A 17,109-nucleotide genomic window follows, 5' to 3' on the forward strand; every position below is an offset into this window, starting at 1 on the left:
TCTAGACACCCTAGCGGCAGCAAATCTAATCTGCCGCAAGTGTCGTCTAGCAACTCTCAATACACTTCTGAGCTTTAAAAACAAAACTCTGGTCAGGCCAATCACATCGTGTATAGAGTCGGTGGGCGGGGCTTAACAAAGTGACGGCAGCGTTGCGCTTGCATGCTTCTAGTAAACACAGAGGTTGTTGAACAGCAAACTTTCGAATCAGTTTTGACCGCGACTCTGGAAGACTTGGAGTTGAGATGTTCTCTGAAAAAAGAACAAAGAACGGCACTGAAGTCATTCTTAAAAAGGTAAGATGTGTTCAGAGTTTTGTCGACCGGATACAGTGAATGTTTAATCTATCAACTAGCTCCACGTCACGTTGCTCTGGTTGGTTGTAGCGCTATCCAATTGCATGCAGAGGGAGTTTGAAAGACAACCGTTTATCCTGCCTCTCGGATTGAGCCCTGTCAATCGTGAGTTACCAGACCAAACATCTTGATGTGGGTCTGGCTTGTCAGGCTACCTCAGACTGGCTCCATCTGGACCAGCAGTAAATACAAGTTTTAAACTCTTTTAGTTGGATGGTTCATGTGTAAATTCAGGAGAAGGAGACAAGCCCAGACACAGTCCATTCGCACAGCAATTGACCATCAGAGCTTCAGTCAGACACTCCCACAGCCCTTCATAAATATAAACACAGACAGACAGATCATCCTGATCACACTGGAGAAAAAGCCTCTCAAATGAGTCCAGGAGCAACAGCTGAATCTACTGCTGAGATGATGGAGTTTATTAAAGAGGAGCGTGAAGACGTGGGAGCCTGAACCACGCAGAGTGAAAGATGATGAAAGAGGTTGGTGATCTTTCTTGACTCTTCAGTATACTATAGTGACGGTAACAGTGTTGTAACCAATGTTGGGTGTAACGCATTACAAAGTAACTGTAATCATATTACTTTTTCCAGTAACTGGTAGTGTAAGGCATTACTCGTCTGAAAATGGTAATATTATTACAGTTTTCCCGAGCTAGTTACTTGCGTTACATTTGCCAGTAGCACCTTCATCACACACAAGGCACACAACACAGAGAACAGAAGGGAGGGGGAGGAGGGCGTGAACGGAGCAGTGATTGGTCTGGGTTTGGTACAAGGTATCATTTATCATCACCGACTGGTCGACACCCGGCAGCCAGCAGCAGAGCGGCACCCTCAAAGACAGAGGGGGGAAAAATGGAAGCGTCAATAACGGCAAGCTCTTTTTCAGAGGAAGGTTCCCAACAACAGAAAGCTAGTTTCGACGGGTGGAGATTCAGTAATTATTTTGAATATGTTCAACGGAAGGAAAATAACTTGACAGTGAAGTGCACACTCTGCCCGGGGAGAAAGCTGCTCTCCACCGCTTGTAACTCTACTTCCAACTTGAAGAAGCACCTGCAGCGACAGCACGGACACATCACGCTCGTTGCGAAGCGACAGAGTGACATGAACGAGCAGCCCCACAAGCAGCAAAAACTTTCATTTGAACATAAAGTAGCCTACTACCAACATCAAAATCTGAGATAGCTTGTTGCCTCGTACGTAATAGAAGAAATGTTACCTCTTTCTACCGATAGCAGGGACAGACCAGCCGTTTTCCGACAGGAAAACCATCGCAATGTACCTGTTGCTTTTTAACAATTTACAATTGTTAACAATTTAACAATATCTCCCTCCATCTGATGCATCTCAGGCAATTATAAAAAAATGTAACTAGTAATATAACTAGTAATACTAACTAGTAATAATAACTAGTTACTTTTATCTGGGAGTAATAAAGTAAAGTAATGCATTACTATTTTTGAGAGTAATATGCAATATATTACTTTTTTGAGTAACTAGCCCCAACACTGGTTGTAACTGCGATAATAACTCTGTATGAGTGTGTTTGCACTAGAATGATAGTAGCACATTAATATTGTCATCAGAAAAGGTCGTAAAAACAAGATTTGGTAGTCATCTCTTCCTTTTAAACTTCTTGACATCTAGGCATGTAAATGTGCCAATGAATAACAATACAAACCATTACATAAATCAGCTTATATAAGTTTTAAAATGATAATCTAGTCACAATAGACTGTTCTGATTTGAGAAATCACAGTAGTTTTTGGTCTGTTAACCCTTTTCTGGGTCCTTAACTTAATATTCTGATTTCTGAAATAGTTAACCTTTCTTGGTGACTTTATCTAGTGACTGTATCACTGCGCTCCATGCGGGAGGAGTTTCAGCCAAATGACTACTCTTCAGAGACATTTAAAATCATTCATACATGAATAAATACAGGCCCTTGGAAAAAATCAGGCTAAAACTGATACATTTTTATGCCTTTCTTAGCATAAGGGGGGGGGGGGGATTTATTTTTAAAGTCAATTTATTAAAATAATTGTCCTTTAAACATTTACATTGTTATATAATAAAAAACTACAACTTTCTTCATCAGTAACTGAACACAGAACATTATAACCCAGCTGAATTTTAAAAGCATTTATCGTACTCAGTTTAGTGTATGAAAATTAAAATCAATAAGAATTCTTGATTTTACCATATTTTTAAAAGGAGCACATCTTGTCCTGACCTCTCTTCTATCTTATTTCTTCTAGTAATATAAACGGCATATTTAGCTTGTCCCACAATAACAATAATAACATTACATTTTAACTTTTGTTTTGGACTAACAAAAAAAAAACCTAAATAAAATCTTGCTTTGAAAAACAAATTTGAAAATAATTTAAAAAAGCAAACACTTAAATCAAAAAGAGGGTTAAGTCGATTACAGTACATAAAATCATTTTAAAAAATGGTCCCTCGTTCCAAAAAAAGGACATTTGTCACTTACAGTGGGGTTTAAAATACATACAAAAGGCATTTAGCAATAGCTCCATGTAAAACCCTCCATTGTTAATCAACATTTGTTTTTGTTTTTGTGTAGAGTACTCTCCAAACAGGTTTAGTTTCGGAATCAATGGCTAATTTTTCTCTACATACTGCATCTGTTTTGAAACTTAAATAACGCTGATGAATAACTTTCACATTGCATTTATGCAATATCTTCCATTCTACTGTACAAAAGTCAATATAAGTTTAATATAATAAGTTTAATAGGGGGCTAGTTAAAACTGTCACATGCCTGTCCTCTCTTGTGTGCACATGTGGGTTTTGTGATGTTGAGCATGTGCTCCTGTCCTTGTCAGATCCCTCCTCCTTGTTATCTGATTAGTGTTTGATTTCTCCCACCTGTGTTCCCTCGGGCCCTGCCTCATTTGTTCCCTTTATAAGCTCCTAGTGTGTGTCAGTCTTTGTCGGATCTTTGTAATCTCTACGTCTCCCATTTCCCCGTGATTCCTTTTGGTATGTTTGAGTCTTTGGTTTATGCTTAATGATTATACGTTTTCCCCCTTGTGGGTTTTTGTTTTGTATTTATGTTTATTTTTGTAAATAAATCTTCTTTTATCTGCACTTGACTCCCCTCACCTTTTTCACTTATCCTGACGTAACAAAACAGGCACATCTATAGGTAGGAAAAAGAGTGATCAAAAGCAAAGGACAGAACTCAAAGAAAATACAATAGTAAAAAACAAAGTAACACAATATGCAGCCCATGAAAACAAAACCACATTCATTAAAAACAGATACCAATAAAAATAAAATAAAAAATACACTGATAACCAACATCACATTACAATTTGAAATAGAAACCCTTGTCCCTATATATATATCAGAAAATGTTAAAATATGCTAGCTATCCCAACATTACATAAAAACAGGAATAAATACCTTTGTTGCGTTTGACAGATTTCAGAAACCACAGGGAGTACAGCCATTTACTTCCTAAAACAGGAATACTAATTTAACTCTCTACAAAAAAGAATAACTTGTCTTGATACGTACAAAGGGTATGCTACTAATCATTTCATACATTAAAATGATCTACTTTAATAAATTGTAAACACACACACTTGCAATATGCTGTACTTATCATTCAGCAACTACTGCTCGTCCAGCCAAACTTAATCAGCATTAGGACATTTAAAGCACAAATCAAAAAGTCAACTAAACGGAGAAAACAACAACAACAAAAACAACAAAATTATTACACAGCTGGGATTATTCCGTACTGTTTGCATCAAATTTATTATCAGCTTAAAGTCGCTGGTCTTTGGCCAATACATCAAAAGGGTCACCAAAACACCACAGACAAGCACAAAAAACACTCTACTCAAAGCCATAACTCCCATTAAAATAGACCTATCAGAACTTGTTCTTCCAGCGACCAACAACCACCTACACAGCAAACAATCCAGGTACTGCGAATCTTCCACTCATAGAAAGCGCTGTATTTAAAGGCAATGCGCACCTTCTGCGAATATTGACAACAGTGCCCTTATTTACTTGGCTAAACTTACTTTTATGTCCAACAACAAATATTTCAGCAATATGTATATTTTAGTCAGAATTATTGCGCTCTTATTCTATTGTACTGTTTGTTTGGCACGCATGCGCATGGCGGCGCTTGTTCATGGAAGCCTGAATTTTAGTGGACATTTATTTGCAGAAGGACTGTTCTCTCCTGACAGCAAAATGGACATATTTGCATGACTTTCTAACATTTACAGATGGAGAAAATACCTGTGAAACATCTCAAACATATTAAACAGCTTGAGTCTGTCAGTCAGCACATGTATCTGTCAGAGTGTCTGCTGATTTAAACTATACGCGTTAACTATATTTTACCAGTTATTTTGAAGCCCTGAATATGAAGTGTGTGTCATGTTTAGGACAAATTAAATTATGCACTCTGTGTCCTCCGCTATTTTTCAAATGCGCTCATATTAAACTATTGTATATCGATATAAACAGTATTGCCTCAATCCATACCGTTTCTAAAAAAATATATATCGATATTTTACAAACTCTATATACCGCCCAGCCCTAATGTGGACATTAGAAAGAGGATTTACAAGTGTCTGTGTTGTTTAATCTAACACAGAGACACTGCGGAACCAGAATTAGAAAGCATAAATCCAGCATAGAGGGGTTCAGTAAATGTGGTGTTGAGTGTGTGTAAGTGTGTGAGTGTGTTTGTGTCAGAGACGCTGTAGAAGGACAGAGTGCCGGCCGATACGTCCACGTACACACCTACTCTTTGGGAGGATGAACAGATGTCAGGTATATCAGTGGGGATTTTATTGTGACGGACAGTTAATCCAATATAAGTGCAGCACAGACTCCAGGATTTGTCATTGGATCCAAACTCACAGTCTCTCCATCCTTTCCTGCAGATTCCTTTATATGCCACTGATATAATAGCACTTCCGTTCCATTCAGCCTCCCAGTAACAGCGTCCAATCAGACTCTCTCCACACAGAACCTGAGGATACTTATCAAATCTCTCTGGATCATCAGTATATGGTTGATACTCTTTCACACGCATCACCTTCCTGTTCTCCTCAGACAGAACGAGAAGCCTGTTTGCTGTGTTGGGATCCAGTGTGAGATGACAGGCATCTGAACACAAGAAGAAAGAAACATCTAGAACAACAAAACAACACTCACGCTAGTTTTTATTTGAATGTAGTGTTTTGCACGTTTCTGTGATGGGTACGTTGATGAGTAAAGTTTGCAAACAAAGCTCGAAGTTTGCTTGAAAAAGCCTTATCTTAACCCCATAGAGGTTGAAGATCACGCCGGAGCAACCGCCCCCAATTTTTTTGTTATCAGTGCCAAAGAGATTCAAATAACTGGTTATTTTTATCATTCAGGCAAGTGTTATACATCATTATAATCTGTTATGTATCTACTTTTATATGTGTACACTCAATAAAAACAAAATGTTGTGCTTTTTTGCAAAATAATTTGCAAAAGAAATTGTTCCAGATTCTCAGAATCTTTGGATGAAATTTTGCACTTTAAACTCTTTGCAATTTTCTCTGAGAAACTCCGTTTTTCATTGCAGCATTGGGGGAATTGGTGATCATCTGCCCATCTTGACTTCTGAGAGACACTGCCACTCTGAGATGCTCTTTTTATCCCAATCATGACCTAATACGTTGCAAATTGGTCCTTCAGCTGTTCCTTTTATGTACATCTAACTTTTCCGGCTTCTTATTGCTACCTGTCCCAAATTTTTTGGAAATCAAAATGAGCCAATATTTGATATGACATTTCAAAATGTATCACTTTCAACATTTTATATGTTATCTATATTCTATTCTGAATAAAATATAAGTTTATGAGTTTTGTAAATTTGTAAACAATTTGTAAACTTTTTTGGAATCAGGTTCATATATATGCATTATACAGCGGTATGTGTGTGTGTGTGTGTGTGTGTGTGTGTGTGTGTGTGTGTGTGTGTGTGTGTGTGTGTGTGTGTGTGTGAGAGAGAGAGAGAGAGAGAGAGAGAGAGAGAGAGAGAGAGAGAGAGAGAGAGAGAGAAAGAGAGTTTGTGTGTTGAGTGTGTGTGTTGGTAGACGTACACTTTTGTAGTCCTGGTATCATCCTGATCTCCCCTCCATGATCCACACTATAAAGACACAAACAAACATTAATGTAGATATGCATCATGCACACACACAATCAGTATGTCAGTATCAGTTTGACATACTTGAGTATCTGCAGTGAGCAGTTTGGATGGTCCAGTTTGTTCGAAAGTAGCTTGACTCCTGATTCCCCTGGATGATTGTAGCTCAGATCCAGCTCTCTCAGATGTGAGGGGTTTGAACTCAGAGCTGAAGAAACATAACCACAGCCTTCCTCTGTCACCATACAGCCAGACAACCTATAGATGGATCAAAACAACCTCATCATATACAAAACACACATCAAGTAAAATGTGGCTTTATGAGCATGAGACTTATTTCAAAAACATAAAAAATAGTAATGTGTAGGGATGCACCGATCGTGATTTTACATGGCCGATTCCGATACCATTTTTTTCAAGCGAAGTGGCCGATTCCGATACCGATTTCCGATTTTATTTTAAGCAACAAACAATAAAGAAAGAAAAAGTATACATGAACAAGATGTTTATTTGGTATTTAATAGGCCAATTTGGCTTTTGGCCAATGAAAACAAGTTTGCAATCTGAAATTAATAGGAAATTAAATTAGGTTGAACCTATTTAAAAATTAACATTACCTATTAACTTTAACATATGCATATTCTGCAATCCAAACAACACAATCAACACAATCCAAACAAAGAATTAACTTAAATCAGCATTTGTTTTTAAATTCAGTTTAAAGAAGAAAAAAAAAGTCTTTACCAGTTAAATTAAAATAAATAATTAAATTATATAATTTAAAAAAGTTTATAAATACATTGTTCCAAAAATGTTAAATCAAATAATGTTTAGTGCAATGAGAAAACAAAGATGCTACAACAAATTAATTCAATGTAATTAAGGTAAGGTAAAATAAAAAAATAAATAAAAATGATCATCCTTAACTGATAGTAGGCCTATTTCACTTCAAGTGCATGGATGTTCTTTTTTACAAACAGAAGCATTTCGGCTCTCACAAGTTAGTCTGTTTCGTTTCTCTTCCAACACGTGAGAAACTGAGCTGAACAAGTGCTCACTATCTACGCTTGTGCACGGCGCAGAGAGGAGCTCGCGCAACTTCAGAGAGTGCAGGAAAGCGGCTCTTACCGTATTTGTGTGCCCGTACACTAACGGCTGTTTGCTTCTTGGTATCTGTGCTTCAGACAGGTAGAAATAAATACTTCCACACAAGTGACGTTCGCGAATGATTGTAATATAAATGTATGTGGATTGCACAAGTGGGCGCACTTCCGGAAAAATCGGCGGAAAGAAAAAAAAAACGGACGGTTGCCGGTCGCGCGCTAGAAGCAAAAACTGTCCGGTTCCGATTTTGGGCCGGTCAACCGGTGCATCCCTAGTAATGTGTCCAATCTTTTGACAGGTACAGTATATGTTTTAACAAAATTAATGAAACTGAATATGAAAATCAAACCTCAGTATCTGCAGCTGACAGTTTGGACTCTTCAGTCCATCATAGAGCAGCTTCAGTCCTGAATCCATCAGGTCATTATTACTCAGGTCTAACTCTCTCAGGACACAATTTGAGGATTGAAGAGCTGATGACAAACTCTTACAACACTTGCTAGTGAGATTACAGCCAGAAATACTAAAAGAGAGCAGAACACACACATCAATAGTTGGATCATCAACAAACACACATCAACATTATGACCGACTGACTGTAAATTATCTCTTATGTTATTAAATACCTCAGTATCTGCAGCTGACAGTTTGGACTCTTCAGTCCATCAGATAGCAGCTTCACTCCTGAATCTTTTAGGTCATTGTTATTCAGGTCCAGCTCTTTCAGGACACCGTTTGAGGATCGAAGAGCTGATGACAAACTCTCACAGCACTGACTAGTGAGATTACAGCAAGAAAGACTGAAAGAGAGCAGAACACACATCAACAGACAGATCTAGTTATTTGATACAAATCTTTCACTTGACAGCCAATTTTCTAGTGTCTGCATTTTTCTATCTTAAAAATATACAATTGTAACCTTTCTTTTTTCAGAATAGCCACAAATAAGGGTTTACCACTAAGATCAAATAATATATCTGCAGAAAAATATTGAGTGCATTGAAATAGGTTGCTCTACTTTAGCATTGAACATCATGTTGACTGACAGATAGGGGTGTAGCGATATATCGAAACGATGATTCGCAATATAGAGTTGTTTTATCCAAGGCTCAGCTTGCTGTAGTAGGCCTATTTATAGGGTATAATTCACCCAAACACAAATTAACAAATGTAGGCTACCACAAATGTAAGCTCTGTCATCATGTACTCACCATCATGTGTTTTTTTTTAACTTCCAAACACAAATGAAGATATTCTTTATGAAACCTGAGGGATTTATGTCCCTCCATTTTTAAAGTCCATTTCTCTCAAACTTAAAAGATGCAAAGAATGTCATAAAGGCATGTAAAAATAAGTAATCGAGTGTCTAATCCAAATCTTCTTTAGTCTTCAAGTCTTCTGAAGAGACACAATGGTTTTATGTGATGAATATATTTAACACAACGCACATACTGTAGAAAACACGGATGTTCAAATGATTGCGTGACCCGTGAAAACAACATGAGAGGGAGTAAATGCAGAATTACAATTCTTGGATGAACTAAACGTTTACAGTTTGAGAGCGGCCATTCTGACGAGCTTTCTTGCGATTAGAGCTGTGACGGATTGCATTGATCATCTGAAGTGCAGGCGCTGGCGGAACGGTGCTCCTCAGTGAGAGCGCAAACATTATTTAAAGCGACACTCCTCAAAGTCAAAGCGCAAATACCATTTAAAGCGACACTCAGTGAAAGCGCAAACATCATTTAAATCACCAGATCACATTTAATTTTTAGTAGTAGGATTATTCAAAGCATTTCAGATGGTTCATTCTTACATACTGCATTAATAGCGGGAGAGGCAGGACATACCAGGCATGGGGAGAGATGCTGCCTGCATTGAAAGCATGAATAATGCGTGAGGGGAAAAAAGTAAAGTTTAGAGTTTCAGTGACATTATTACATTAATAATCTTATTACATAGAGTCATACAACAACTATACATAATGTTGAATATAATGTATAATAATTCAATGGGGGAAAATTTGTGGGTCCTGATAATAAAACTATATAATAATATAAAATAATAATATATAATAATAAAAAAGTACAAAATAAAACCTTTTTATTTTGCTTTAAAATATCGGGATACGTATCGTATCGTGAGTTCAGTTTCGAGATACATATCGAATCGTGACACGAGTGTATCCTTACACCCCTACTTTCTCAACCTTTAGTGTGCCAGTCATAAGACTCACTAAGGCTAGATGTAAATAAATAACTGAAGTGGCTCTTTAGACCTAGGCTACACCGTATATGCTTATAATTAATTTCACAAAAACACACAAACACTTTCAATAATTAGGCAGACTATGAGGCAAAAACAAATTAATATTTTTTGCACGTTAATGTGGCATTGAGACTGCCGCTCTGAAATTATAATATACAGATGCAGTGGAATTGGCGAAAAGGCCACTCATAATGTTGCACACAAATTAGCTGTGGTCAGCCTATTCCTGATTTTTGTTTTCATTACAGTCACTGTTATAAATCCTCGCAAAGATAGGTAGTGCTAAAAATCCACATTACTTGAGTCTACTGAAAAAGGGTCGCAAATCCACACATTCCCAACTCTTCGGTCATTGGGAAAATAATCAGAGAATTTCTGTGTTAATCAGGTAAGGTGATCCCGGGCTCTGTATGTTGGTGCTTATGTGAGGGAATTCCTGCAGAACATCAGTAAGGTTAGGAAACATTACTAATAATTTTCTCCTGCATTCTCTTCTCCCACAATACCAACTTCTGTTTGAATGCTTCAATTTTGTCAGCCATCAAGAAATGTTTCTCCCCTTAAAGGACAAATTTAGCTGGATTAGCTGGTCAAAGATATGTGACATGTATACCAGTTTCACAAGAAATTAGCCTCCGTATAATGCTTTGCCAGGGAGACGTTTCTCCTCCAGAAATGTGTGCACCTGCTTGTGCATTTCAGCCACCTAATTTTGTGCACAACCTAATTTTGTGAACAACTGGTGTTCTGACTCCAGCTGATCGCACAAAAATGAAAACAAGTGGGAACTGAGAGAAATGTCAATCACCTCATTTAAGGGAACTAAGTTCTGAACTTCAAAACACCCACCAGACTTTTTATCCAGCTGCCAACACGCCACGTGATTGGCTTCCCAAGACATCGATTAAGAGACGGGCAAGACCATAGAAACACAAACCGGGAAAACTCCTCACCAGCCAGGACCGAAAAGGGTATTGCCATTCAGAGGACACAGAGACACAAATGCAAGTATTCTAGATTCTAAATCCAGATTCTAAACTGAGCTGGTGCAATGATATCAAAAAAACGATAGGAGGGTTAAGCTAATGATCGGTGGTTCATTCAGGTACCCAGCCAACACGTGTATGTGGGGCCCACATGGGTTAAACATGGGTTACAGGGGTACAGAGTGGGCATGGGCTCAAAATGGGCATCTTATCTGGGGCCCACTTGGGTGAACTAAGTAGGTCCCACATGGGCAAACCCAGCTGGGCTCCACATGTGGGACCTAGTTGGTTCACCAATGGGAAATGAGTACATGGGTTGAAAATGGGCTACACAGCTAATTAATTTTTACCAAAAAGACAAGTGCAAACACAGTCAATTCCAAAGGTTGATTACATGGGTAGATAGCACACAAATATGCAACCTTGAAATAATTATTTTATTTTCACACTTTAACACAATGTGACTTCAATCTAATAAAAATCTAAAAATTCCAACACAATTGCAATTTTACCTAATTTTCAACCATGAATGAATGTCACGATGGCCTATTACCGAAAGTCTCCTCCAAAGGCTGAATGTTCTCTCTAAATGTGCACTCGTGGCCGGGAACCACAGAACATTTTTTCTATATATTATTTTGTAAACATAAGTCTATACATTTTCTTTTTTTTTTTTTTTTTGAAATGCAAGTTATTTGTAGATTAATGTAACAAGTCATTGTTGTCCATTGTAATTTGTAGGCCTAAGTTAAATTCTATAGTTAAAGTTCTATAGCCTACATTAGTTATTTTTGTAAAGCAAGCTATTTGTAAACTAACCAGAGTAATACTATACATTGTTTATTTTTGATATGTAACTTGAAATGTGTTGCTGTGTTTTATTTTTGTGAAAAAAAATAAAAGAGAAGTGGTTGTTCTGTACATTGTTTATTTGTTAATGCAATTTCTAATTTGTACATTAAACTAATTCTTCTATACATATATTTTCCGGTCAAATTAAAATGTGTAAATTAAAATACTTTGGTCTATACATTACATAAAGTAGGTTACTTTTTACAACTATTTATACAGTATAATTTAGGTTTAACATCAGAAAGAACACAAATTTAAATTAACAGATAAAACAGAAGACAACATTTGTATGTAGGCTACACTTTCATTGAGCTGAGTGGGAGACCATGCTGGTCCGGGATGGGCTAAACAATAGAGACCCTGGCTCAGCCAGAGGGACATCATCCGAGTTGTGTCCACTGTCTTCATGTTTGCTGGACTGAATCAGTCGATGCCATGTCATAAAAAGTACAACGCATTTGAATAATCAAAAAAAAAAAAAAAAAAAAAAAAAGAAGTAGGCTGGGCTACTTCAATAAAGTCTTGGACGTAAATATATAAATGTGAAAATGTATTGTAACGGTTACATTTAACATAAGAAATAATATGCTAACTAAACCATAGGTTAGGCTTTAAACCTGGTCATTGTCTGGTCTCCTGATGTCGCAGGCTTTGAAGCATGTTAAAATCCGCTCAAAATTCATAAAAAGCGAATAAAAAAATCTATTAAAAAAAACACTATTTTGCCTCCATTTCTCCTTTTAAAATCCCTTCACAAACCTGCTGTCAGTTTTCACACACCTGCTATAGGTCATTTAATGACGCTTGGTTCAGTGTTGCCAAGTCTGAAATTTGGCTACTTTTACACTATTATTGCTGTGGAATGTTTGTTGCCTGTAGTCCACAGGTTTGAGTTGGCTTTACCCTAGCAATATTTCTATCTCCCATCCGCCGCGTTTTGGCGCATTTTGGCCGTGATTCCGCAACTTTTTATTTGCAATTGGAGGGGTTTTGTTGTGTGGACCTGGCAACCCTGTATCTCGTCCGGTTTGGCTTTCGAAGCGCGCACATTGTCACAGCCTCTGTCACTTTGCTGAAAGACAGGATTTCTTGCTGACTGCCAGTGGATTCAAGGTAAGAACAAACAATTTCTAAACTGAAATGTTAATTAAAGTACATTGTTTTCAAAGCATAAGGTTAATCATAGATTTTTTTAAGTTAAAATTTTAGACTTCGCTAAATCGTGGCATTTTCCGGCGCCATGACCAAACGATAAGCATAACTGTACCCTATTATAGAAATAATCTTATTTTCTTATAATTAGTAGTATACAAACTGTGAATTATTACAAATATTTTGGAGACTTCAGCATTGAAATTGTAGGCTACCACTGTTTTCCGATATAAATCCCTCAATGGTAGTAATTTCTTAGTTTGTGTAAAGTGTGCACATCAAACTCCCAGAATGAAAGCAGGACTTATTTATATTTCCAATGTAATTATGAGACAAGCGTTCCTGCCTATGTGCTTCTTTTCCTTTTTTATTTAGTGTTAATTTAAATAACAAATGCACAAAAGATTACCAATATAGAAGCGTTATTTATTTATTTTTTGCCGTGAGAGGCGCCTTTTTAAAATGGTTTTCTGATAACAGTGAGCGTTTTGCGGGCTGTTTATGCGTTTATAAAGAAGCGCTATGAGCGCATGAACCAAAAAAAAAAAAAAAACACCTCTAAGCAGCAAAGCGTCCGACGTCATCTCGTTTTTTAACACTCAAGAATACTGTTCCAAATAATTTACATTGGCTTCTGAAGGATTTGGTAATACTTGAGTCATAGTAATAGTTCGGATCTTCACTTAATAATTAATTAGGCTATATGCATCATTCTAATTATTAATCTGAATGTAGTACTTCTCAAAGAGGTATGAAATTTTTTTGTCATTGATTAGCTAATAATTAATTGAACTGAAAACAGTAGAAAAAAAAGGAAATAAGTAATTGGTTATGTAAGAAATTAGGGATATTTCCCCCAAATATAAATCTCAAATTTCTCCTGAGTACTACCAGCCCTGCACAGTTTGTATGTCTCCCTCATCTATCACACCTGATTCAAATCATGAGCTCATTAGCAGAAACTGCAAAACCTGAAATGGGTGTGTCAGCCCCCTCCACCTTCAACTCCTTTAACGGGTGTTACTCCAGACCGCACCAGGACAGTTCTGCAAGGTGCCAGTTCTTCATTTAGAGATAAGACATAATGCTTTTATCCAAAATAATGAAATCCAATTTCTCAACTGTTTACATTTACTTTAGACATAACCGACTGTGTTAACAAGAAAACTTGAAAACTTGATGGGTATAACTATTTATGATTAAATGATGACACAAATTTAGTTTTTAGGTAAACCATCCCTTTAAATATTGCCCTGTGCCCTTGTTTCTGTGTTTGATTGGTATATAATAAACCTTTGGAGCAAAAATGTTGCTCTTGTCACTTTTGTAAAAATCCACAGAAACCATTTGTGTATAGCAGATATTATATCTGATACCATTATTTTATTTCCTGAAAAATGTCAAATCCTTCCCTACTCCACCCCACCACCACCACCAGGATGGTCCCTTCCATACCTCACGGGGGGGGGGGGGGGGGGGGGGGGGTTCGGCTGCGCCTCTGCCTTCGTCTTCAGGCAGGATATGCAGAGTCCATACCCTCTGATTGCGAGCTACGGACGGGGCCTATGCCAAAGTACTTTATTGCTTGCTGGATTGTTAATAAATGGATTATTGTCACAGTATTTATTCTCCCGAGTCTTTCTGGCAGAACTCCTTTTTGTTGGAATTGAATCTCACTTTAATGCTCTTTAAATATTTTACAGGAAGCTTGAAAAAAAATGTGCTTACAAACTCTATTACCAGAAGAGACGCAGAAAAGGCAGTGTCAAAGTGGCTAATCGGTGCCAGGGACAGGGGAGGACACCGCACTGTGAGGGCACGTGGTGGACAGCAAGACGGGTAAATAATTTAAGACTTGCTTGGTTTTAAATGGTAATAAAAACTATAAAAAGATAAGAATGATAGTGCATATCAATACAAATTCAAAATTGTTTTACCATTTGAGAGCTGTTACATACAGTGCAGATGAGGGACGTTGATTTTACTGATCTTTTTTTTTTCAATCATATATCACTCATAAATGATTAAATACAAAAAGAATAGTAGCTATTAAGATTGATGTGATTTGGAATGCCTGATAAAAAAATATGATCAGAAAATCAACGTGCCTCAAAATCTGCACGCAGTGTAGAGCGACCGTAACTTGTTACAGTGACTTGTCCTGGAATCTGTCAGCTCTGCATACCCACTTCAGGTCTTGCATAATCTCAGGTCTTCTATAATAAGCTGATAAGATGAATCAGATGTATTAGATGAGGAAGACATACAAAGGCTGCATCTGACAACTTATGCAGCTGACTCGTTGCCTCTCCGACCTATCAGCCAACGACTTAACAGGCAGTGCTTAGATAGTAAGCTACCACACAAAACTGATTTCGGAAAGACTTATGAGGCAGCACAATGGTTTAATGATCTACAACAAAACAGAAAGAGCATTGGTAACAGCATGTATTTTCTACAATACTAATTTCTCTTTAAAATTACTTCAAAAGTGGTAAAAGGTAAGGTTGGTCAAAATGTACTTTTTTGCACAGCCAGTATGTTCAGTGCTGAGGGTATTTCAGGACAGATTTACCAACTTCTGATCTAGACCAACTTCATGTGGGGTACCAAAAGGCTTTAAGTGTGAAAAGGGGAATAAAAAAAGTGGAACAATGGTTGATTTAATTTATTTTGTCTTTTCAAAGGGTCGTTGGGAGGCCGACGACAGAGGAGTGAGGAGCTGCACTGTTTTCTTTTTCCATTTTGTTTGTGAAATACATTATTTTTGAGTGTTCAGCAGTGATGCCAGTAACGCGTTACATAGTAACGCGTTACTCTAATCTGACTACTTTTTTCCAGTAACGAGTAATCTAACGCGTTACTATTTCCAAACCAGTAATCAGATTAAAGTTACTTATCCCAGTCACTGTGAGTTACTATTTTAGTCATTTTCCTTAGTAAAAACCGACAGCTTATCAAAATTCTCAGCCCGCCGGCTGGAGCCCGTGTTTTTTATTTATTTTATTTTTTTACATTGTTGCAGCCATTAACATAATTCAGTTTTGTTTTTAATGTCAAAGTAGTTATTTTTCGTTTCGTTTCTTTATAAACCTAATTAAGAAAAATGTTCAGAGCAATTTTTTGTTTGTTAAATTAAAGTTTATATAGGCAAGGCAATTCAAGAGTTGGTTTGAGAGACTAGGCTATTAAACATGCGGTTAACTCACTGGGTCGTCACATAAAAAAATTAAAACTTTAATTTAACAAACAAAAAATTGCTCTAAACATTTTTCGAAATGACCTTAACAAAGAAACGAAACGAAATATAACTACTTTGACATCAAAAACAAAGTAGGCTAGTTATTATACCACCACAAAGAAATTTTTGACGAGCTGAGGCAGGCTGATAGATTAGCCTACTGCTCACAACGGCGTTCAAAAAAACGAAACGGGCTACACAATCTAAAAAAAAAAAAAAAAATAGAAAGTACATGCAGGTTGTCTTATAACCTACCTTACACTTCAGCAAAATTAATATAAATCCGATCTTCAATTCCCGCGGTATATGCTCATTTAACGGAGTTCACATCAAAGCAAAAGATTCCAGCATTTTATTCTGCAGCTCATTTCAAATTCAAAGATCGCATATGAGAGAGAGCGACCTAAGCACTGGTAAGATCATTAATCTCATTAATTTATATTGAAGATGATTGTGTTTTGTGTGACTTATTTTAAAGTTTCATTTACGGCCATATGCGTTGGCTTGCTTTACTCATTTGCAGCGATGTTGCAGTAGCACCGTCATATCTATCTGACTACAACATAACACGCTCTCACACATTTATTTTTTAATTATTTGCCAGGAGTAAAATTTACACATGTGGTTTAAACAACCAGATATATTTACATTTGTCCGGTTTAGTTTGAAATGCTTTCATGCACCTTCTGAATTGGTTTGTTTGAGTGATCGGAATTAAATACGTCTCGAAAGACTCTCGGAAGGCATTAGGCCTACTCCTGGTCATTTCGCAATCAGATAGATACCTGGTCAGAGAAAATGAATGAAGGAACCAGTAGTAAAAAGGCCATAACTCTAGCAGCTGCACTGAAGAGACGGACTCTTTAACCCTGCGCGAGCCATATCTTGACAGTGGCGCAAGCTATCATGGTCTCATGTTGTTTCCACCAGCACATCTCATTGTTCATTTTAATTATTAAAATAAATA

The 17,109-nt window shown here is 37.1% G+C and overlaps 1 protein-coding gene and 1 long non-coding RNA gene across 2 annotated transcripts in view; one reads left to right on the forward strand and one right to left on the reverse strand.

The window, feature by feature from the left end:
• Positions 1–2,376: 2,376 nt before the first annotated feature.
• The window catches only part of LOC137088891 (NACHT, LRR and PYD domains-containing protein 3-like), a 46,761-nt gene continuing 32,028 nt past the window's right edge, over positions 2,377–17,109 (reverse strand). The window contains exons 11-15 of the mRNA XM_067452265.1: positions 8,270–8,443; positions 7,993–8,166; positions 6,624–6,797; positions 6,496–6,542; positions 2,377–5,527 (exon numbers count right to left, since the gene is read on the reverse strand). Coding sequence (XP_067308366.1) covers positions 5,001–5,527; positions 6,496–6,542; positions 6,624–6,797; positions 7,993–8,166; positions 8,270–8,443 — 1,096 coding nt within the window. The 3' untranslated portion in view covers positions 2,377–5,000. The remainder of the gene's footprint in view (positions 5,528–6,495; positions 6,543–6,623; positions 6,798–7,992; positions 8,167–8,269; positions 8,444–17,109) is intronic.
• On the forward strand, positions 12,450–15,680 carry LOC137088908 (uncharacterized). Its single transcript, XR_010907604.1, has 3 exons — positions 12,450–12,862; positions 14,605–14,740; positions 15,589–15,680. It is a non-coding gene; the product is annotated as an uncharacterized lncRNA (long non-coding RNA).

This window comes from Pseudorasbora parva, chromosome 9, assembly GCF_024679245.1.
Source record: "Pseudorasbora parva isolate DD20220531a chromosome 9, ASM2467924v1, whole genome shotgun sequence".
NCBI lineage: Eukaryota > Metazoa > Chordata > Actinopteri > Cypriniformes > Gobionidae > Pseudorasbora > Pseudorasbora parva.